Genomic DNA, 24,390 nt, shown 5'->3' with positions numbered 1-24,390 from the left:
TAGGAAATTTTGACCGTACTGCTTTTAGTGATCTCTTACAAGGTGTATTCCTAGGTTTTTGAATCAATAGGTCCTCATTTTGAGACAAATTTCACATACATTTAAATTGAAAAATGGAGTGATACTTTTCTGGGAAAAGAAGCCTGAATTTGCTGACTGGTTTGAATATAAGGACTAATTGGCAAAGGTTACCTGGTGACTATTTTCCATAAATTTCATTAAATCTGCTCTCCAAGGCTTTAGCAAGCTCTATAACAATATTGGGCAAAAATGGGTTGAAATTATTGCCTTGCTTTTTCTTTTCCCAAGCCTTTTCGATTATATCAGATTAAACTGCCTCTAGGAATGAGAGTAGCTGGTATCGCATAACTATAATAGTTATTTGATACGTCTTGAAAAAGCCTTTTATGTCTACTTTCCAGAAACCGAGAAACTAAAGGACTCTAGTGATTAAATAACAAATCCTTTTAAAAGTCAGATGGTTTCTAATTCTTTGCTTTCAATAAAATTGAAAGAATTATCAGATGGTAGGCCATTAGAAGTAATTTTTGGTTATAGATACATTGGCATATAGCTTGAAAAAATTTAAAGAATCAGATGTTATTACTCTAATCAAACTCTGCTCCCTTCTATTTCAACAAGGTTTCTCAGCAATCAGATCAATAAGAATGAAAAACAAATAGAATTGTTTAACATCATCTTATTGTATTAGTAAAAAGTATTCAATTTATCTGTTAACATATGAACCAATCGGAAAAAATCTCCATCTATCTGAGATAAATTTTCTCTTAATATTTTATTATTGAAAACTTTAAACATCTACAGAAGTAGAATAGTAAAATGCACCCTCACTAGCTTCAACAATGATTAATAATATCCTGCTGTTTTGAATTCAAGGAGGGGTTTTTCTATAGTTTTTATGTTTATATCTTCCTACCATAGACTGGGTGGCTTATAAACTCTAGAAATTTATTTCTCACAATTCTCGAGGCTAGGAAGTCCAACATCACAAAGCAGGCAGATTTAGTGTCTGGTGAGAGCTCTTTTCCTGGATCATAGATGGTCATCTTCTCTGTGTTTTCACAAGGTGGAAGGGGTGAGGAAACTCTCCGAGGTCTCTTCCATAAGGGCACTAAATCTCATTCATGAGGGCTCCACTCATCACCTCAGCACCTCTCAAAGGCCCCATCTCGAAGTATCACATTAAGTATAAGGTTTCAAGATATGAATTAGGGGCAGGGGACACAAACATTCAGACTATAGCAGTTAATAGATCAACTATTTGAAGATCTGCCTTGATTATACACTTTAATGATAATAGATAGTTTTAATACTTAGGACCTTGTAGGAAATCCAAAGTTTTCATTCATGTGCGTATTTTGATTGCAGGGAATTTCATCCTCATCAGGACAAAATACTGTGACATTCAAATATGAACATTTTTTTAGGAGATACAAGAGTAAAAGTTTTGAGGACCACTTGGTAAGGGAACAACAGTTGGCTAAACGTAAAATTTTACCAGTTCCAGGCTGGGACCAGTCTCTAATTCCTCAGACACGTTTTGTGCTTTTCTGGTGCATGCAAACTCTACACGGTTGTTTCTCAGCCAGTCCTGAAGGGGAAAGTCTGACATAGCTTATAAAGTATCACTTGAGTATTTGATGATTGAGGACTGTGATTCGGTGGGCCTAGGTAGGCCCCAGCAACTTTACTTATTTGTAAATCCCAATGAAAAGATGCCAACGCAGATGACAGATCCTCGGATAAGCCCTCTCCAGGCTGGAGCTTCAAGACTATGTCACATCAACACTCACGGACTTTTAAATAAAGACAACATCTGGCCAATTTCTTTGCCATGGTGGATAACACCTGTGATGCACCACATGTGTTTGCTTCTGTGGGCAGGTTATCTGGAAGTCATGGATGGTTTCCCTCGCCTGGAACAAGAAACAGCCCTCCCCAGAGAGGTGAGGAAACTCCACGCAGACTTCCTGCTGAACAGGCGGCTGCACGGCAAGTATGGGGCTGCAGCACAGGTACAGGCGGCGCTCAGACAGGGCGTGGCAGTTCCAAGTAGCCCCGTGCACCTGTGGCTGCTAGTGCCCCCCTGTTTAAAGAAAGCCCTTTGTTTCTGGTGCTAGCAACCTGTCTGGGAGCAGTGAGGGAGCCCAGGGGCTGCCTTGGCTTGGCTGAACTATAGGCATCTGTGGTGTGTAGCAGCCCAGGGCAGAGCTGCAGTACAGCCCATGGAGCCTCTCGTCTGGTGGGGGCCAAGGGTCCTTCACAGGCTACATGGCCTTCCATTCTTTTTCTTCTATCTAGGGAGTGTCACATGAGTAGAACCAATCAAGGGTGCACTGATTTGTTCATTCAGTAGGCATTTTTAAGTGCCTACAATGTGTCAGGAACAACTTTAGGCTCTGGGATATGAAATAAATGAAGCAGCCTACTTTTTTTGGTGCTCAGAGGCAGAGGGGAGTGGTACTGAAATAACCAAGTGCTATGAGGGGCAACTGGACACTGAGCTGAGTCTAGAATGGAGTGAATTTTCCCGGAAGGCCCTGGCACTTAGGGCGGTGAGACTATTGTGGTCCAGATCCACCTGTTCACACCCTCAGGTAGCTCCTGGAAGCCTGGTTGGGGCAGGAGGTCCGGATGAGGCCCGACATGCTACACGTGATCAAGCTCCTGTGTGAAGAGACAAGGGAGGGGCATCTCGGTAGCTGCGGGGATGGCCAAATCAGTAGGAGAGGAAGGCATGTGGAGGTGGAGGCAGCATCCATGTGTAGGACACAGATAGGACTGGGAGGGGGCACAAAGAAAACGTCAAATGTTTCCAAAGCACAGATCATCCTACATTCTCCAGGTTCACAGTAGTGCCATCCCTAAATTCACCCCTCCTGGTGACTCCCATGCTGGTCCCTCATGTCCTCTACTTGAGACAGTCCCCTCCATAGTTGCTCACAAGATGTAAGAGAGCTGAGGTCCTAGCCAACATACTTGCCTCTGCATCTCTCTGACAGAGACACGCAGCCTTGCCCACGGAGAATCGTGTCAAGCTCGTGGATGTTTCCTAATCTGAGATAAATACCTAAAGGTGGAAAAGTTACAGAACAAACTTCAAAGTTCTTACAAGAGTCTTCAAGTGTAGCTATCTTTCTCAATAGTTGAGGGTCTCTGGGTCTGTGAATATATTCTTGTCTAGAAATTGGTATCAGGGTTATGTCTCTCTCTTCGTGGTTTCTCAAGTCAGACCTACATTTATATGATCTAAAATAGGTTTTAGCTATGCAAATCAAGCAGGAATCTAGTGGGCAGTGGCTCATTTCAGCTCCGGGCCCTCCATAATCACCCGCCCCTAGAATGATCTGGATGCGGGGCCATTCTGATGACTATACCAGCCCTTCTGCCTGTTATGGTCACCTTCTTAGTTTTGACTCTAAACTCCCGGATTTTTCCTTTTTCATTTAAGTCAAGGAGCCTGTATTAGTTTCCTATTGCTGCTGTAACAAATTACCACAAGTTTAGTGTCTTAAAAGAACAGAAATTTATTCTCTTCCAATTCTGCAGGTCAGCAGTCTGAAACCAGTGTCAGCAAGGCCACACTTCCTCCGGAGACAGACAGTGTGGGGAGAATCTGTTCTCTGCCTCCTCCAGCCTCCGGTGACCGCTGGCATTCCTTGGCTTTCCATAGCATCTCCCCAATCTTCAGGTCCACATCTTCCAGTCTCTCTTCTGCTCCATCTTTATGTCACCTTCTCCTCTGTATGTCTGTGTATATAATCTTTACCTCTTCTCTCTTATAAGAACACAGGATTAAACTTAGGGTGCACCAGATAATTCAGGAGATTCTCCTCATCTCAAGATCCTTAATTTAGTCATATCTGCAAAAATCCTTTGTTTCCCTTCATATAAAAGAATATTCACAGGTTCCAGAGATTAGGAAGTGGATATCTTTTAGGGGCCATTGTCCAGTCTGCTACAGAGCCGACTCTAATTGCAGTCACTTGGTGTGTTTTCAGGGATAGTGGTGTTTTCTCACCAGTGTGTTTTCAAAATTTTGTAGAAAAGAGTATTATTTAGCCCTTGGGGACCAGAAATAGGAGGAAGAGTGTGGGTAGCAGGGTGGGTAGCATATAAGCAATTTATTCTAGAATGACTGTCCCCAGAAATCTCTAAATTCGGATGGGAATTTTTGGCATCTCAATTTCACTTGGTCACCACTGAGTTTGGGCTGCTATTAACCAGTTAGTAGACGACTGGTTACCTCTATGATGTTTAAACCAACATACTATCCATAAATTCAGCCCAATTTAGTATTACTTTCTTTCTTTCTTAGACTCCTACATTCAGAATCCATTTCTGCATTTGTTCCCCTCATTTTTGCTGACATGACTTAGTAAAGTGCTGTGTTCTGCCTCATCCCAGGATCAACTTTGTTATTGGCTACCTCAGGCCTGGAAACAGTGGTGGGATGGGGCTAGGGAAGGCGTAGGAGGACCAGTGGGGTTTGTGTATTTGTGGGTCTGGAGTATTCTGAGTCTGTCGAAGCCTAAATACCTCCATTCTGATACACAGAGTCCTATCCTGTCCAGATTATTGAGCCAACCTTCACAAAGACATTTTGGGGCTGTTTTAACCCTGTGACTATAAGACAAATAATTTTAGCACCTGTGTAGTAAGTCCCAAGACTTAGGTTTTAAGAACGTTGACATTTTCTTTGACATGTTCATTCAAGTTCAGTGCTATTACAAATTGCTACTCTACCCTACAATCTTGAGTTCCTCTTGCCTTTTACACTGTTCTATGGCGGTGGCAATGTTGTTTCCCTAAACCTGACCCATAAGGAACAGTTTATTTCAGGTGACCACAGGTAATTAGCCATCATCCCGTAGACGGTGGGCTGCCAGATTCTTCTTCCTGGGTATTAATGGGATTTTTACTCAGAGCGGTGTAACTTATTTCCCCAAATTTCCTTGTGTTACTGTTGCCTCTAACCCCCTCTCTGTTTATCGGTTTTCCTTGGGAGTTCTCGGTCTTAAGCAACAGAAACCAATTCTTGCTGACTTAAGCAGAAAAGGGAAATTATTGAAAGGATCTCAAGTAGCTCAGAGAATCAACTGGAAGCCTGGAGCATGAGATGAGGCTCGGAACCAACAGAGAGAGGGTAGCATGCAGAAAGCACACAGTAGGCTCCGGTGGAGTCACTGTTGTCACTCTGTTGGGTGCCATTATCACCACCACTGCATGCTGTTGCCCTGAATCGTCACTTCATCTCTGCATCACTAGTGAGTCAGGGCATGCACAGGAGTTGGCTGAGCTCTGGCCTCCTGGATCCCAAATGTTTATTCCCAAAATTTATCCTTCCCAAATAGACCAGTGTACTTAGGGAGAAGGTGATTGATAAAAGTTTTAAAATTCATATTTCCTGACCACGCCTTATTCCAAACCTTTTCCAAGTGAATTTTAATTGTCCGCTCACTTGTGTGGATTTCCCTGCCTGCCAAATGGAAAGCCCAATTGTCATCAGTCTTGAGCTTTGTATCCTGAGCATGCAGAGTCATCCCCTGGCACGAAGTACACACCCAGACAAGTGTGGTTGGTCTTGGTGGTTGGGGGAGCCCTTGGCAAGTGAGAGTTTGTGTCTGTAGTATGGAGGGGTGAACATGCAGCTCTGCCTTTTACTCCTTAAGGGGTAGAACCTGTAAATTACCTGTTGGAAGCAGCTCACGGTTTATCGAAAAGTGTATTACGTGGAAATGCTAGGTTTCAGGGAAATTTGAAGGACTTAGAATTTTTCTAAATATTGTTAAATTAGCAAAAATTGCAAAGGGATCCACAGCTCTATCACATTACAACATATGTTAGTTCTAAGTTAGAACCTTGAGCCTTCGGAGTGTTTCTTTGTGACTGTTTAGTAAATGGTGATTGTGGTTGGACATTGGTGTGGCCTCCTGGTCTTATAGGCAGAATGTGGTAAAGGCGGGTGGAGGGGGGGCGCGTCTCTAGACGCATCGGAGTCACCTGGAAGATGAGGGCTGGGCTCTAGAATATCAGTAGTTTTGAGGCATAGTTTGAGAATGCATTTCTGACAAATTCCCCAGGAGCTGCTGCTGGCCTGAGGAATCCCACTTTGAGCATCACTACTATAGGACAAGTGGTAGTTTTCCTTCAAGTCAAAGCTTTCTCACACATTATAGCAAAACCAAACCTGTCAGTTAAGATCAGATTTGACTGCTTAAAAAGCAAGGAACACCGCCTCTCACCGAAAGAAGTCTACAAGAAGGTAGGGGCTTCAGAGTAAGCTGGCCCAGCATCCCCGCCACTGCTGTCAGAAGCCCAGGGCCTTTCCACCTCTGTATTCTGCACGCACATTTTGGTTCCATTTGAAGGCTGACTCCCCTGAGGCCTGCCATCTTGCTGGACTCACTGAGGTCATTTGTCCACCACTTGACCAATGATAGCCACCAGGCACTTGATTGGAGCAGACTGGCTTGTGTCTGGGGCCTGCACTGATCAGACCTGGCTTGAGCCACATGGGTTTGTTGAGGGAGGGGGTAAGCTGTAGGGAGGGGGTGGGCTGTAGAGTGGGGGTAGTCTGTGCAGTGGGGCAGGCTGCAGGTGGGGTAGGTTCTGTTTGGAAGAAAGGAGACAGTGATGACTCACCCACTCTTCAATAGAGAGAGAATATTAAGTGCTACTTTAGGCAATAATTTATACCTGTAATATTGAATTGCTTCACTTTACGTCTGTGGCAAGAAGACTGTGAAAACAATTTAGCGCTGGATTACTGACAGCTTCATGTATAAAAAAATTTAACTTTTTAGAAGTTTCTCCACTGAGGATCTGATGAAAGCCAATATAGACTGTATGATATACTTATTCATAATAGCATGATACTAATTTAGGGAACTGTGGATGAGCAGAAGAACAGCAATGTCACCACATCCGTAACGTGGATTTCTGGTTAAGAACTCCTGATGGAGAGGACCTGGTTCTGCCATCTATGATTCGGAGAGTCTGAGGAAGACCGTGACCTTTTAGGGGTTTCTGTCGCTTTTATATGAGATGAAGGGTGTGAGTCCAGTGAAGTCAAGGACAGGTCTGCTTTGCTCATACTGTATGTTTGATCCTTAGAAAAGTGCCTGCCACAGAGGCGTTCAGTGAAATTTTGAATGAATGGATGTGTAAAGGTAACAATAACTGTCTCTTCAAAGAACTGATTGTCAGGCAAAATGTAAGAAATTTCCTAAATGTGTCTTAGTTAACTTAAGCAAGTTAAGATTTCTTACTGATGAGCATCTTTTCAGTGGGAATATTTATTATAATGACGGGTATATTATTTGTGAAGAAGCGTAGGTGTTTGTAAAATCAAGTGACTTTTTTTGAGAGCGGGCCCGTCATAACCAAGTCTGTCTCTGTCTCTGTCCTTGTCTCACTCTCTTGCTGATATTTAGGGCAGATGCAGAAAGTGTTTGGGAAAGAAGTACTGGATTATTCTTTGAATCTGGGTCAGGGAAAATTGGATTTGTTAGTTCGCATGCCTGACAATATAATCCTACAGATCTTCTCTTTCCTTGATACGGATGACATTGAGCAGCTATCGAAAACTTGCAAAAAGTTCCAAAAGGTAAGACCTTAAAATATTTTTTTACTTGTAAATATTACACAGAATTTCACAAAGAAAAGGAGTGATCTAGAAAATCTTAACTTCAGGTGATGACAAATATTGGAATGGGGCAAAAATAATTAAAATAAAAGTAATGAAAGAATTAAAATAAAAAATAATTTAAAAAACATGTTTTACCTAAGAAACTAATTAAGCTAGCGCTTAAGAGGAAAACAGCGCACATAGAGAAGAATTAAGCAGTCATTTGTAAAACAAAAATGTCATAGGCAAAGTGATTATACCAAGGGGAAATCCACCAAGCTGTATTTCAAGGGAAATGACTTTTCATAAAAAGGTACATATTAAAGAGAATGTTAAAATAGTACTAAGATAGCTTCCACTCATACATGAATTTAAGCAAATATCAAGAACAGAAAGATAAATCGTATAGGAACTCCTACATGCAGATTTTCACCAGTGTCCTTCAATGAGAACCTTGGCAGCAGATGAACAGAGAGATCCCTGGGGAAAAATTAGTTTTCAAACTTCTCACTTTAGAATTTCTCACTCTTAACTTACTGTTAAGGCATTTGCACATATGTGGTAATAATAAGTTTTGAATCCATTTGGAATGAGTAGTAATGAAAATCTTTTTTTTTTTTTTTGCATGATCATTGCTTAAAAATTAGAAAAAACTAAAAATCATAGTAATCCTACCTACAATTGCTATTAAATTATAGTATATTTCCTGTCAGTATTGCTAAAAGCCTGAGTATTTTTAAAGATATTTCATTATGAGGTTTAGGTGGCTTCTAGACCAAAATACGTAACTGAAAATATTCAGCTGGTCAGAAATTCTAGCCATAAAAGAATTTGTTATTTGTAAGATAAATGTTGGCTTAAAGATAAATTTTCTTATTTAAGAACCAGTAAGTTACAGTATTAGGTACTATGTCTTTTCATTCATTTCAGCATTCATTCAACAAAGATTTACTGAGTTCCACTGATCGCTGGGTATAAACAGTAGTGCACAACCCAGTCCTTGTCTTCATGGAATTACTGGCCAGTGGGTGGTACAGGGAGAGAAGTCCAAAGTCCCCATAAAAATAAACAAGTACAGCTGTTATGTGGGCAATGTATTTAACCTGGGACAAAGGAAGGCCTCTCTGCGGAAGCGACATGTAAACCCAAGAACTAAGAAGCTCTCTGCAGAAGTACAGGCTGCAACTGGTCTGGTAAGAAGAGAGCTTTCCTGTATCTGAATGGCTGGTGCGACCAGAAAACAGACTGGGGGTCAGAAGGTATAAGAGGTGGCCGGAGACTTAGAGAGGATGGGTCACATGAGGTTTTCAAAGACCGTGGTAAATGTCGACATTGTGTGGTTGAACCGGGCAAGACTGGATGCGGGGAGAGGAAGGATGTAAAGAGATGCACAGGTGGACAATGATGGTAAGAGTGGACGTGCCTGTGCTTCTGTGGGCAGGAGCTGGTGGCATTAGTAGTGTGGGACACACAAGGGTTCAGAACTTTAGCTGCCTGTGAGATTTCCAGGTAACGGTGATTGAATGGACAGGTGGGCATATGGATCCAGAAGTCAAAAGATAAATTGGTGCTAATTTGAGAGATGTTGGTACAGTGTGATACTTAAAGCCATGGGAATGGATAAAATCACCAGAGGAGCAAGTGCGAGTGAGATTGAGGAACGTCCGTGTAGGTGCTGGTGAGAGGTCAGAGAGCCACATGGACGTGAAGACCATGGAGACTCAGAAAAGCAGTCTCAGTGGATGGGGTGGGAGCAGCGGAGAAGCGAATGGGTCTGTGTGAAAAATCCACTTCAAGAAGCACAAAGGGAAGTAGAAGGTGCAATAGCTAGAGGGGTATGTGGGGCTAAGGAGGTTTTAAAAAATAAGTTTAAAAATGTTCAACAAAATGTGAAAGCTCTACTGCCACAATGTAATCTCTCTAATTAGCCACTGTAAACAGTTAGTAATTGGTGCATATCTTTCCAGACACTTTCTATGCATATACAAACATCCTTTGTGTCTATAAACTATTTAAAGCGTATTCTGTGCTTCGAACTTTATACTACATTGTGGATATTTTAATGTCAGTGTTCCATATAGTGTAACTATCACTTAGCTATCCCCCACCGATGAACATTTCAGTTGTTTCCATTTTCCTTTTACAGCAGGACATCGTAGCAGTTTGGTGTGGTTATTTTTTGTACTCCTGCAGGTTCATCTGTTAGGACGCAGTGTTAGGAGTTCATATACTAGGTGCATAGGTATTTCCATTTTATGTTTTGATAGATACGGTAGTTTTGCCTGAGGAATTTTCTTTATAACATAGGAACTACCAAATCTTGTTTCTGCTGACAGAAATGATCCAAGAGAAGAGGAAGTTGAAGGTCCAGGAGAGAGGGACCATTGCCACAGGCCATCAGTTGGGCTCCTTCCTGACATTTCGTTCCCTCTCAGTCCTCAGGTCTCCTAGACAGGCCTATCTCAGTCTACTCAGGCTGCCATAAAAAATACCACAGGCTGGGTGGCTTAAACATTTGTTTTTCATGGTCTGGAGGCTGAACGTCCAAGATCTAGGTGCTGGCCCTTCCCGGCTTGCAGATGGCCACCTTCTGGCAGTGCCCTCATGTAGCAGAGGGAGGGAATGAGCTCTCTGCTATCTTCTAAGGACACCAATCATATCAAATCAGAGCCCCATCCTTAGGACCTCATTTAACTGTAATTATTTCTTTACTCCAAATACAGCCACTCTGGGGTGTGGGGCCTCAACATGTGAGTTCCGAGGAGTACAGTTCAGTCCATAGCAAGCCCCAACTCCAAATATCACGCTCTCTGTCATCTGTTAGGGTCTCCTAGGAGTGCCAGCAGTTTGGTGTCCAAACAGCATCACCTACACTGGCTCTCACGCCTCAAAGTGGAACAGGAATCCTCTGTTATATCACATTTCATTTTTTGTTGTTGTCGTTCAGAAAACTATGGTCCTCATGATATAGGAAATGGCTAATCCATGAGTGCGTAACAGGAGTAAACACAGGTAGGCACACTGTATGTAATATGTAGGCGCAATGCTCTCAATTTGGCACACTGAAGTTTCTACTGTGATAATAATTTAAAATTATTCTACTAACAATGCTGTTATCATTGAAAAATACCATTCTTTTTATGGGGTAGACTGCTTGTGTTTAAATTGATCCAAACCTCTTTCATCCCTTTTGTGATTCAAAAGGTTACTTATGTAATTATTTTTCTTTTAGATGTGTAGCAATGAAGAATTCTGGGAGAAATTTGGAGCTTTACAGGATAAACATCCTTTTGATGCAAAGAAGATAGGGATAACCACTTATAAGAAGCTGCTAGCTCTCCACCAAAATGCAGCCCAACAGAAGCTCACACAGAGAAGACAGACAGCATTTTACTAAACTTAACTGAAGTGACAAATCAAAAAATAAATTTAAACTGAATTTTTATATAACTTACCACCATTAGTAATGGGTTAATGCAATTATCTGGTAGATTTAAGTAAGATAATTTTTTTTCAACCCTCTTTACTTTGAATATTGTTCTGAAAATAAACTTCTTTTTCCTCTCAATTTTCTTTTTCACTATTAATCTATTACACAGAACAAATAGATCAAATACCTACTTAATTCTCCACTTTAATTCTGCCATTTTCTTCATTTTAAAGATAGGAAGAATAGAATAGAAAGCAAATCTGCTTAAAGTATAGATGATTATATCTCTTTTCATGGGAGTTAAGAAGACCGACCCAGAAATGAGAATTCAATTACAGAGAAAAAAATTTAAAAATCTTTTCTCATAGTGTAGTATGAAGAAATTCATGACCTTCTCCATCTTGGGTCCTCTACATTTGCAGAATTCACTCACTACAGAGAAATGTGGTTGGGGCATAACCAGTGAGCTGCTAGGAAGGAATACCCAGTACTTGCCTTAGCTTGTGTAACTGAAGGGGCTGTTGGACAACAGTTGTGTCTCTATTTCATTTATTTCTGCTCTGACCTTTGTAATTTCATCCCTTCTAACTTTGGGCTTAGTTTGTTCTTCTTTTTCTAATTCCTTGAGACATAAAGTTAGGTTGTTTATTTGAAATCTTTTCTTTTTCCTGAATATAGATATTTATCGCTGTAAGCTTCCTTCTTAGAACTGGTTTTGCTGTATTACATACATTTTGGTATGCTGTGTTTCCATTTTCATTTGTCACATTATTTTTTAATTTCCCTTTGGATTCGTTGACATAGTAATTCTTCAGAATCATGTTGTTTAATAGCCACATATTTGTGATTTGTCTAGTTTTCTTCTTCTAATTGTTTCTAGATTTATATCACTGTGGTTGGAAAAGATGCTTGCTATGACTTCAGTCTTATTAAATTTATTAAGACTTGTTTTGTGGCCTAACGTATGATCTCTTGGAGAGTGTTCCATGTGCACTTGAGAATGTGTATTCTGTTGCTTTTGGATGGCATGTTCTGTATATGTCGTTAAGTCAATCTGCTCTAATATGAAGTTTAAGACCAAAGTTTCCTTATTGATATTTTGTCTGGATGATCTATTTATTGTTGAGAGTGGGTACTGAAATCCCCTACTATTATTTCATTGCTGACTATGCAATGAAATAATAGTAGGGGATTTCAGTACCCACTCTCAACTATATATTTTTGTTTTATATATTTAGGTACTCTGATTTTGGGTGCATAAAGATTTATAATTATTAAGTCCTCTGAATAAATGAACCCCCTTACATTATATAATGACATTCTTTATCTCTTGTTACAGTTTTGGCTTAAAGTCTACTTTGTCTGATATAAATATCACTACCCCTTTTGTTGTTGTTATTGTTTTCATTTGCACGGAATATCTTTTTCTACTCCTTCACTTTCAGTCTGTATGTGCCCTTAAAGTTGAAGTGAGTCTCTTTAGAGCAGCAACAAGTTGGGTCTTGTTTATTATCCATTCAGCCTTTATGTCTTTTGCTTGGAGAATGTAGTTCATTTACATTTAAGTAATTATAATAGATATGGACTTATAATTGCCATTTTGTTCATTGTTTTCTGGCTCTTTTGAAGTTTCTTTCTTCCTCTCTTGCTCTCTTCCTTTGTGACTTGATTTCCTATAATGATTTGTTTTGATTCTTTTTATATTTTGTGTATCTACTATAGGTTTTTGCTTCGTGGTTGCCATGGGGCTTACATAAAACATCTTATAACAGTTAATTTTAAACTGATAACTAACTTCCAAGGCACACAGAAGCTATACATTTTTATAATTTCTCCTCACACATTTTACAATTTACATTTTTATATTGTGTAAACCCATGGACAAATTATTATATAGTTACTTTAATGCTTTCATCTTTTAACTTTTATGCTAGAGTTGTAAGTGATTTACCCACTCCTACTACAATATTAGAGAATTCTGAATTTAACTATACGTTTACCTTTACCAGTGAGTTTTTTTACTTTCATGTGTTTTCCTGTTACTAATTAGTGGTCATTTATCTCAGCTTGAAGAATTCTCATTAACATTTCTTGTAGTTAGCCTCGTGGTCATGAACTCCTTCAGCTTTAGTTTGGAAAATGCTTTCTCTCTCCTTTAATTCTATACCACATAGAATATTCTTGGATGATAGTTCTTCTTTCTCCAGCATGTCGAATATATCATCCAACTCCTTTCTGTCCTGCAAAGATTCTGCAGAAAAGTCTGCTGAAAAATCTACTGACAGTCTTATGGGGATTCCCTTGTACATAACAATTTACATTTCTCTTGCTGCTTTTAAGATTCTGTCTGTACTTTTTGTGAATTTAATTATAATATGTCTCAACGTGAGTCTTTTTGGGTTCATCCTCTTTGGTACTCATAGGCTTCATGGGGATCTGGGTATCTGTTTCTTTCTACAGGTTAGGCAAGTGTTTAGCATTATTTTTTTTTGAATAAGCTTTCTGTCCCTTTACCTCTCTCTTCTCCTTCTGGTACCCCTATAATGCATATATTGGTCTCCTCGATGGTGTCCCATATGTCCCTTAAGCTATCTTTACTTTTTTTCATTCTTTTTTCTTCTTGCTCCTGATTAAATGAATTTGCTTGCCATGTTTTGAGCTTGCTGAAACTTCCTTCGACTTGATTTAGACATTATCATAAAAATCCACTGAAGGCCAAGATCAAAGAAAAGAGGCAATTGGCCATGAATTGCCTGATTCAGATGCATATTTAAATGGGCAGGAAAAAGAATCACAGAAACAAAGCTCTAGAGCCTCATCCTGAGCTAGTGGAAACTCAGTCAAATTTATGCATTCGATAAATAATCATAATGCATCTACTGTGCACAGGGTCCTGAGAATGAGCAAAAAAGAGAGTCTTCCCTCCTTGTCAGGAGAGCGGCTGGAATCTGCTAGAAGGTGTGTGTCTACCAAGAAGATGTCTCGAAACTGCCCAAGGTGAACAATCCTGCCATTTTCCTGAGCTATCCTATTTGAGGGCATTTAAAACAAAATGGGGAAGTAATCGGAGAGGGTGAGAGGCAGTTCTGTTAATAATTTCTAATTTGCTTCTTCTTTTAGCTCTTCTTAAATTTAAGGTGTTCTACAGTGAAATCTCCATTTACTGATGATACTGTTTGTCCCTCAGTCTTCCCCAGGTCAGTAACGGTGCTACAATCCACTGATCTGCTCAAGTCAAACCTCTGGAGGCCTTGATTCTTTTTGTGCCCTTACCTCTCACATCCAATTCATCATTCACGCCTGTTAATTCTACCACTAAAATATATGCTGACTCCGCAGCCTTGTTCAAGCAGCTTTCCCTGGACTGTAGCCAAAGCCTCCTAAACAGAAGTCCAGCTTTTCCTCTTGACATCCATAATCCATCATGTATGGAGCAACCAGAAGGATGGGGCAAATAAATCAGACCATGGTACTCTCTCAATGGTTTCTAGGTGTCCCACTAATTAAAATCCAAACCTCTTACCCACCAGCCCAATGTGATGTACCCACCTGCCTGTGCACCTGCCTGCTCCTTGTCAAACATGTGCCAACCGCACAGGCGTGCATCTTGCTTCTACAAGCTCAAAGTGTCAGCTTCCAGCCCTTGCAGTTGGAGTTCCCTCTACTTCCATCCCTCAGCACAGCTGTTCTTGGCTCAAATATTGGCTCAGAGGGGTCTTTCTCTCTCTCCTATTAATCCTATTTCATTACATTTGGCACTTATCACATATGGAAATGCTCTGGCTTGAAGTTCGATGATTTCTGCATGTGTTGCCACAGGCATCCCCACTAGAAGGGCAGGTACACAGGTACACTCATGCATCCTGTTCATGTTCTGCCCCCATGCCCAGGCTCAGAGTTGGTACCTAGTCAATATGTGCTGGATAAAAGCGAGAAAATGCATCCTAAGCACATCTTAATAAATATTGAGTGATGAAAAATCCTTTGAACCACATGCTGAATCAGCTATTATAAAATAGAAAACTTCATTATTAGACTAATGAAGAATATTTCTTATTAATTTACTCAAGAAATATTTACCGAATACTAAAACTTGTCCAAGCGATGTACTATGTGCTGGGACTACAAGGACAAAAATATAATTCTGCTGAGAGGGTGTGGAGACAAAAGTGGAAGAGAGTTGATGTAGAGAGAGATGGACCAATAAAAAAATAAGATAAATTATAAACAGTGCAATGTCCTATAATTCTTAATTGGTGAGCAGGAGGTAGACATGGGGAGGAGAGGTGTAGAAGGGGTGAGCAAGGAGAACTGGGTCTTGAGGGGAGGCCTGGCACAGACAGGAAGGGAGACACTACATGTATGTTCGGGAGCTCCAATCAGAGTGGTGATGACAGAAAAAGGTGTTTCACATCTAGTCTTGAGTTTTTGGGGATTGCTACTCAGAGATAACCAGTTTTCAAATATACCACTGCAGGTGCAGGGTTGAAGGCCTGACTCAAACCAGATTCTGTGCTCTGGCTGGGTTTATCCATTCACTTGTTTAGTTTGCTCAGTGGCTTGATATTTTGTAAACAGCAGCGAGATGACCTCACTTAAGCCAAGCAAGCATCTCATTTCTGTGACTGTTTTGCAAAGATGACTGACTTCATATTTGAGATATAATGTTTCCCTGTTGCAGCCAGGCAGAGAGCACTCAAATGTCTTTGCCACTATTCGTTCATCATAGTTTTGAAACAAACTACTAACCGATAACGCAGGGGATCTCCACCAACAGATGCTCAGAATATTTTCCCAACCTGCCACCATGCCATCCTTTTCTCAAAACTAAGAAATAGTCTACATTTCTGCCAAGCCTGTCGTAAGTGTCAATTTTTAGGATAATCATGAAAAGAAGATATTAATACATACTCTATAAATACATATCTCAATAAAATAAAGAGTAGAAATGAGCAAAACAAACCAATGTGTTATCTTATCTTTGCCTCTATGTCTTCCAGAAGAGTTTTGGGATTGGCAGAAGTTTTTTCTTCCTCTACACAGTAAGTTTCTAAAAACTTCTTATATTCTAGATCTGTGAATTTAAAAAGAAAAAAAATAGAATAAATACACTCCTCCCCATATATAGGAGGAAAAATTATTTTTGATCGATGTATTTAATTTGGTAGTTTTGTAATCCAGCCTTTGAAAGGGCTCATCATTTTCAACGCTTCCAGTTTTGGCATCTTTTTCTTTACCTTCTTCGTGGCTATCTTCGGGAACAGAGCAAATTATACCACTGCAGGATATTGGAGGCTTTTAACCGGAAACAAATTTAAAAAAAAATTATGAAATTCTAGTATATCTCTTTTTTAAAAAATAATGTAGCTTAGTTAAGGAGTGAGCATAGCAATGATAATGTTACTGTTAAACTATAATTTAATTATACTTTCAAGGAACTGAAACCTTAGCATGTCAAACTCCCCATTTAAACAAAGGAAGGGCAATTATGTACTAAATGAAATGATTCCTCATATTTTGAATGTGTAAATACATCAAACTGTACGTGTTAGAATGGCGAATTTTACCATATACAATTTATACCTTCATAAACTAGATCTCTCCAAACCAAAGAGTGTATTATGGAATATCTTTAACTAGGTTTCCTAGTACATTTAAATTTTTTTAATTTTAAAAGGTTAATTCAGTTATCAATCTGTTATATGAGTTCAAGGAAATTACTTTGCTTAGAAGAGATAGTTGGCTAAAAGAGGAGTTTTCAAAGACTGTAAATAATATTAAGGTAAGATTTGCTTCAAGTAGAAACATTTAGAATAAAAGTTAGTAGAAACTTGTTGTTATGTGGTGGGAGGAGGAGAACATACAGATAGAAATGATCACTAAGAGAATCTGCTATATGCTTAATCAACAAATGGAACGTTCTACCTTGGTACTAAACCCACTGAGTAATCTTTTTAGACTTGTCAGGAATGAGCAGGGGACTATGACATTGCAACTCTCATTTATCCGGAAGACACATGCTACAACATCGGTGATCCTTGAGGACATTATGTTAAGCGAAATAAGCCAGTCACAAACAGACACATACCGTGTGATTCCACTTCTGTAAGCTATCTAGAGTAGTCAAAGACACAAACAGAAAGTAAAAGAGTGGTTGCCAGGAGCTGGAGAGAGGGAGAAATAAGAAGTTGTGTAATGAGTACAGAGTTTCAGTTTTGTAAGAAGAGTTCTGGATATCGGTTGCACAACAATGTGAATATACTTAACATTACTGAATTCTACACTTAAAGATGAATAAGATGGTAAATTTATCTTATGTGTATTTTACTACAATTTTTAAAAAGGAAAGAAAAAAGGCACTTGATTGAATTAATGAAAAAGTAAGCATTTGACACCAATGTCAAATAGTTCAAGCATTAAACTTGCTTTTACACATAGGAAAAATCTCTTGGCCTCAGCCTAGTCACTCCCTAACCATCATTTCTAGTTTGTGACCCTCACTGGAGGAGAAGAAAACATCAGTAGTGGGGAAGGGGCGGAGAGGAGTGGGAAGAGGTTGTTTGGTGAGGGGTGTATACAAAACAATATGCAGTTAAAAGTGTACAGACTTGATAGAAGTGAACTCAACAGCTGACATTCTGTCTGACAGGAAAGGAGGAAAAGAAAAAAAATCAAAAGCAGAACCTCCAAAATACAGAGAATTGGAAGTATGTAGTGTAGAGGTAAATAATATTCTCAGCAGACAATGAGTTTAACAGGATCAAAATTGATGTTTATTATTATAATCCCCTCCCAATGGCGTCATCCAGAAATGATATAGTTACGAAGCATACTCTGTTGAGGAAGACAGATATAAGTGAATAACATACTTCATAAAATTTCTATCATCTATTGGTAAAATAATTTAGTTTTGGGACATAAAGTAAAATTCACTTATCCAGAAAATGCATTGATATGAAAAACTTCACTCTCCAATGATAATACATATAGGTTGTCACTCTTACGTAGAATTGCTGGAACACTTTGATTTATATATAATTTTAATTTTTACGTAAGCACATAATCCCAGTAACAGAATCGAAATTTACAAAATTATTTTAGATTAGTATCATAAAACTTCTAAATAAAAAATCACATTCTAGCAAAACTTGATTAATGTACTTAGAGAGTGTAATGAAGAGTTTCAAAAGCCAGTGACCCAATCTTTACTGTCAATGAAGATCTAGCTATCATATGATCTCTAAAAAGAAGGATATCACCAGGATTTCTAAAGTTAATGTATGCTCTTGAGTAGAGATGAGGATAAAGACTGAAATAAGAGATAACAGTGAAAATAGTTACTAAAATGCATGACTTCTTTAATTTTGCCGATTTTTTTCTTTGTCTGGAAACTAATTCAGATAAAACCTTTATGCCAGAGAATCATCTCTCAGTAAATCACAACATTCTGGATATTCTTTAGCAAAAGCGAACAAATAAGCGCACAAACAAAACATTAACTGAGATGTTTTTAGTGATGTGGTAAAGACACTTTAGATCACTTTCTCTACTGCACAGAGCCAGAGCTAAAATAACTGGTCTCAGAATTGAAAACCAAAGGCAAGGTTATTCAAAGGTCATGCCTAATCATGCATCATGGCTGCAGTGCAAGCTAGTTATGATGCATTCGTAGAAGACAATGCCATATTGTAAAATACTATTTACTAGAGATTTAGAGAACATTTTTAGGTATTTTAAGATGACTTACTATAGCACATTTTACAGCGTCTACAGAAGAACTAAATCTTTCTCTGCTATCTCACAACTACCAATTTCCTTAACTGGCAGGCACTTCAACCCTATTCACAGATGAGAACACTGAGGCTCAGAGAAATTAGGTCATTGCAGAGGGAGCAGTCAGTTAAAAGGTAGGACTGGGATTCCAGTCTGAGTCACTCTGAGGCCAGCATCTGACCCCCTTTAACTGTATTAGTTTTCCTAAACCTTAGTCATCTGGAAGTGATCTAAATTTTTCTTTAACCATCTCTTTATTTACCTGTTTGTGGTATTTTCATTGAATGGACTGACATTTTTCACTTAAATGTACTTATTCAACAGTAAAGTTTATATGGCTACCACAAATGAGAACTCATGATATTGAAGACAAAAAGGATAATAATAAAAATAAAAATAACAAAAACATACTAAAGATCACTAAATCACAGCTGACCTGTCACCTGTTAATGGTCTCACTTGAGTTCTGGTGTCTCTTTGTTAATGAAAGGGAGATTTGGAGATAAGAATTTTTGTCAGAGTCATCTAACTACAAAGTTGTAAAAGGAAATTGAAAATGATACAACTTGAGAAGGGCAGGGTAGAGTCTGGGTGTTAGTGATGGAAGGGAGCACAAGGGAGCTTCTAGGGTGTGAGATATTCTGTTTCTTTATCTTGTGCCAGTCACATGGATGTGTTCTCTTGTGAAAATTCATCAGATTATGTACAGCTATTACTTATTCACTTTTCTTTGTTATATCTTAATACAGTTTACTTTTAAATGCTGTAGGAAATAAGGTTTACTGATACCCCAAATACAAAAATTAAGTAATATGTTGTTTATTGGTCTATTTTTCTTTTTAGATATGGTGAAGCTAGTAGAGGCATAGTTCAAATATATTTTAGAGAAATTTAAGGATCTGCCTCCTTAGAAATACTTGCAGAAATAAAGGTCTGTACTGATTTCCGCGTACCTGTGGGAAAGAAGATGGAAATGGAGATGGCTTCTATTACCTACGATTTGCCGGCAAGTGACAACACATCTCGGCTTCTTAATGTTGGTAAACAGCTTCTCACCTGAGATCCGCAGTAAAGAACTCAAAGTAATCGTGTGCAGGTAGTGGGTGGAGCTGCTCTTCCAGCTGTTCCTTGGTGAGGCTGGGAGGAAGGCGCCGGATCACCACCTGGGGAAAGAACTCTGGCAGTTCTGTTTCACTCTTAACTGTATTCGGCTTTGGCTATTTAAACGCTTGGTGACTTGTGATTATGCTCAGAAGAAAATCTAAACCAGGAGTCCATCAGAATCAAGCATTTAAGAAAAGGTTAAGAAACACGTGTATGGAGAATGTGACTGTCAAAACCAAAACAAGACAAAACAAAGGATAATAGTGGTTGAATAATTTGAAAGGGATGTGTGAGTCCAGAAAAGGCTGTGCCTCAGTTCTTTTCCATGTAATCATTTCATTACTCCCAGACAACTGTTGGCCTGACAGGTACTGTCTGGGCCCCAGCTGAAAAACGGCACCATCTCCTACTCTCTCCTTGCATGTTAAGCCACACTAGAAGGTAAGGCCCATGCCGGGAATGTAGTATGTTAGGATCTTTGTTACCAGCAGGAAGAAACCAACGGTGAATCTGTTCTAAGAGCCAAGAGGAACTCCGCCTGCAGTGGACATCTTTCGCCTCCAGTGCACAGTGTCCACACCGCGGGTCCTCTCCCAGCACGCTATTAGGCTTTCCAGGCTCTCTATGTTCCCCGTTTCCCTGGATCTGAGCGGACTCTCGCGGAGCCGCCGCCCCATCTCGTGCCTCCTCCGCCCGCGATCCGGGCAGCGTGAACCGCTACTGCCCGTAGTTAGATAGCCCAGCGTCTCAGCCCCAACAGGACACCTGTACAGGCTGAAAAGACTTGTATTCCTCCCCAAACAGAAAAGACTGCGCTAGAAGGTGCCGAAAACTGTCTTTGACGACACGGTGTGCTCGGGACAGCGCCGCCCGTCCGCTGTCCGCCGTTCTGAAGCGGCCGCCCGCCTGTGGCCCTTGACCGCGCCCGGGATCTCACCACTCGTAGCCCCGTCCCCCCGTTACCACCCCTCCCTTTGGCACAGTCCTACTCGCCCCTCCTCCCACACGCTTCTTCCCTAGTTTCATCTCCGCCTAGCTCAGGACCATCATCTTTTCCTAAGTGACGTCCTCGCCGCCCGGCCCTCGCCACACCCACCTTCCTGAGGCCCCGCCTCCTCCGGTGAGGGGTGACTGTGCCGCTCCGCCTACCTTGCCCGGGACAGTCCCCTTCACCTGCCGAGGTTGCCTGCTCTGCTCCCAAAGCCTGAGGATGAGGCCGGAGGCGCCTGGGTCTATCGCCGCGGTGACTCCCGGGGAAAGTGGGCTTCCACGGCCCACGGCCTCCCCTCCCTCTCAGGTTCTGTGCAGCAGGGGCCACCCGGGGCCTCCGGCTACCTCCTCCTCCCAGCGCATCCCGCACCCGCCACGGATCCACCGCCGACCCCCACCTAGGCCGAGAACTAGGCCGCCGTCGCCCCCAGGATCACCCCTTACCTTCAGCTCCACCCGCTCGGTTCAGTCGCTGCTTGCCCCCTCCCCGAGGCCCTGAAGCTCCTCGTCCTGCCACCACCCCTCCCCGCCACAGCCCACGATCGCTGGCGAGGCCCCCTTTCACAGTGCAGGAGAGACGCTGGGGGCCGAAGGCGTGCGTCGGGACTGGGATCCCAAGGCCAGAGTTTGGGGGACCTGCCACCCAATATTAGCCCTGGACCCGTATCGCCGACCAGCACCCTGTCGTGTGCTCACCGGGAAGCAGCGATCAGCTTGGGCGATCTCGAGACTGCCCGCACTCTCCTGCAGCCCAGACTTCAGAGGGTCTGGGGTCCGACGAGGGGACGAGGGGGTCGAAGGCCTGGCGAGTTAGCGGATCAGCCATCAGCGGGAAATTCCGCACCAGAGGACGTTTCGCTCAAACGGGAGCCTTTAATAAGGTTCTGAAGGGCTGATTTGTTTCCCCAGCAAAGAAGAGCCGACCCTTGAGCTAAACATGCCTGAGAATTAGACTCACGTGCTTAATAAACTATTAACAGCTATTTATTCTTTTCCAAGGAAATCTTAAAGTTTCCACAGAGAATGGCATCTGTATTTAAGAAATATCAACTGATTGACAGACAGCACAAATCGGTACACGGCTTTTCCTATACGGAATAGAATAAATGCACCAGAGTTGAGAACAGAAATTGGACTGCAGAGAAGGTTCACTTTGGCTGTCCTTGGGCGCTCAGGTGTCAATGCTGACTCCTGGATTAGAGTCATAAACCAGACCCACGGCACCCATAAAACGACATAAGGTTTTCAAATGGAATTTTTATTCAACTTTTTGAGGCTCTCAATGGGACGGCAACCAAGCCAGGTTCATGTTTGTGTATATATTTTTTACAAACATACAGGCATTAACACTTTTGATCAGAACAATTTATACATAGGAGTTCTTCATTTTTAAAGGCCACATTTTTTTTATAATTTCTCATAATTTTTCTTCATGCATGTTGGCTGTACTTTTTATAATACCTTTTCCCCCCAGGAACTTCAGGTACAAATGAAAAAAGAAACTAGAGAATGGAGAAACGGAGGCATTAAGAGATCCAGGGAGTCATTGACAGATAACTAGAAGTAAATCCAGACTTAATCCAGTACTTTATCCTTGAACCACTAAATACCTGCGTACACTCTGGAAAAGTGTCGTTAATGAGCCAAACGATTCAAAAAGCAGTTTTTAAACTCATTTCTCTATAACCCCACAAGGGCGCCAGGAGCTGTTTTCAATATGTCAGAAGATGTTTTGCGTTTAAAGGAGTATTTCAGTTGCCTATAAAATTGGTTTCTTTACAATACCTTATTTGTTAATGATGCTGTGGAAAATGTCTTGGAATACAACATTTTTCTATAAAAAGGTAGGAATATATGCCTGCCGATTGGTGGGTGACAGTGACTTAAGGTAGATGGTGACCATAACATTCCTGTTTTCCTTTGAAGATGACAGCGTGGTCACTTTAAAGTTGGCAATAAGGATGCCTTCTGAGGGAACTACGCATCATTAGGAGATACTAGAGAATTGGGTAGTAACAGAAAAATATTTGGCAGTACAAGTACACATTACCTTTTTTGATACTCTCTGCAGTCTAAACATTGGTATTAATCTGTTGCTGAGCTGAAAAGCAACTTAGTCAAATATGTTGAAGTTTTTACCTTTTGTGTCTTAAAGCACTGTCGATATGGTAATGGCAGGAGTTTGTTTGCCTTTCCAGAAACCTAAAAAATCATACCACATGATCAATGAAGATACTAAATGAAGAAATATTTTGGTCTGGTGGGCAAAATAAATGTAAAAAAAGTATTACTAGGATAACTTTATTTTTATTTATTTAAAAAATAATTATTTTAAGCTCAGTCATTTGATTTTCCAGCCCCAGCTAAAGAGAAAGGAAACAAAAACAGGCACACGTGATGCCTGACAGAGGAAAAATAGAAAAGCCATTTAAAAAGTGAAAACTCAGAAGCATACTATTTGAGTCTAAATAGCAGGAGGCAACTCATGATCTCTTAAGTGCATCATTGAATTAAACAGATACTCACTGTGATAAGTGGAGATAGAGAATGGGGTCTGGATGCCTCACTAGCTGTGCTCAGATTCCTCACCCATAGACAGCCTTACTGGTGAGAACCTCGTGAAATTAAAGCTATTTTTTCTGCCTTAATATTGCATATATATTTTTTTCTGCCAAGGTAGAAATACATGGGATACATTTTAGGTTAAGATAAAAATTTTGTGTGTGTGTTTAAAGGAGCATTTTAGTTGCCTATAAAATTCGTTTCTTTCTAATACATTATTTGTTAATGATGCTGTGGAAATTGTCTTGGAATACAACATTTTTCTATAAAAACGTCGGAATATGTGCCGGCTGAAGTCGGGATGAGAGATTGAGAAAAAAGATTTGAACAAATGAAGCATATGCTCCAATATCCTCGTTGGGATGACTAAGAGAAGTTCTCTGTGTATGCAAGTCTATGAATCACAGCAAGATTTTTCTTGTGCCAATTTTAGTGAAGAGGTTAACAATGTTTCAAGATCAGATACTTAGTACGTTTTTGTATAAACTTTGAAAAATGTTTTCTTAAGAAAAAATTTAACGTGTCTTTCACAAAATTAGTCATTTGCCACTGTACAAAACTGTATGAGAACTTTATTTCTTGACCCCAACAAATGTAGCATATCATTTCAGACAGTTCTGCCATGCCTGAATCCAGATGCTTCTACAAGATAGTTATCTAGCTATGGCATATTAAAAATGATGTATCATTACTGATCATCACCTACTTATTTTACATGGATTCAGCTTTCAATCTTATCCCTATGTGAGAAAAGTGCAAATGATGCTAAAATGATGGAATAACAACAATCCCAGAGAGCTTTGAACATTTACCACAGTTACAGGGGTTGTGTCATCAAGTTAGTATGTGAGGAAGTAGGTGAAGCTCATACTAATCTCTT

General features: G+C 40.4%; 2 protein-coding genes across 2 annotated transcripts; one reads left to right on the top strand and one right to left on the bottom strand.

Annotated features, from left to right (window-relative positions):
• Positions 1 to 1,904: 1,904 nt before the first annotated feature.
• On the top strand, positions 1,905 to 12,028 carry LOC120615603 (F-box only protein 36-like). Its single transcript, XM_039878740.1, has 3 exons — positions 1,905 to 2,013; positions 7,458 to 7,630; positions 10,884 to 12,028. Exons 1-3 carry the CDS (start codon positions 1,920 to 1,922, stop codon positions 11,046 to 11,048), a joined length of 432 nt encoding a protein of 143 aa, XP_039734674.1. The 5' UTR covers positions 1,905 to 1,919; the 3' UTR covers positions 11,049 to 12,028.
• Positions 12,029 to 12,044: 16 nt separating this feature from the next.
• LOC120615630 (regulator of nonsense transcripts 3A-like) lies at positions 12,045 to 23,169 on the bottom strand. The gene is given in 6 exon segments (XM_039878807.1): positions 12,045 to 16,149; positions 18,273 to 18,317; positions 18,320 to 18,390; positions 19,911 to 20,071; positions 21,645 to 21,750; positions 23,165 to 23,169. Coding segments are annotated over 6 exon segments (486 nt in total). The 3' UTR covers positions 12,045 to 16,051.
• Positions 23,170 to 24,390: the final 1,221 nt, after the last annotated feature.

This window comes from Pteropus medius, unplaced genomic scaffold (assembly GCF_902729225.1).
Source record: "Pteropus medius unplaced genomic scaffold, Ma_sr-lr_union100, whole genome shotgun sequence".
NCBI classification, from domain to species: domain Eukaryota; kingdom Metazoa; phylum Chordata; class Mammalia; order Chiroptera; family Pteropodidae; genus Pteropus; species Pteropus medius.
This window is presented reverse-complemented; position numbering and strand designations above follow the sequence as displayed.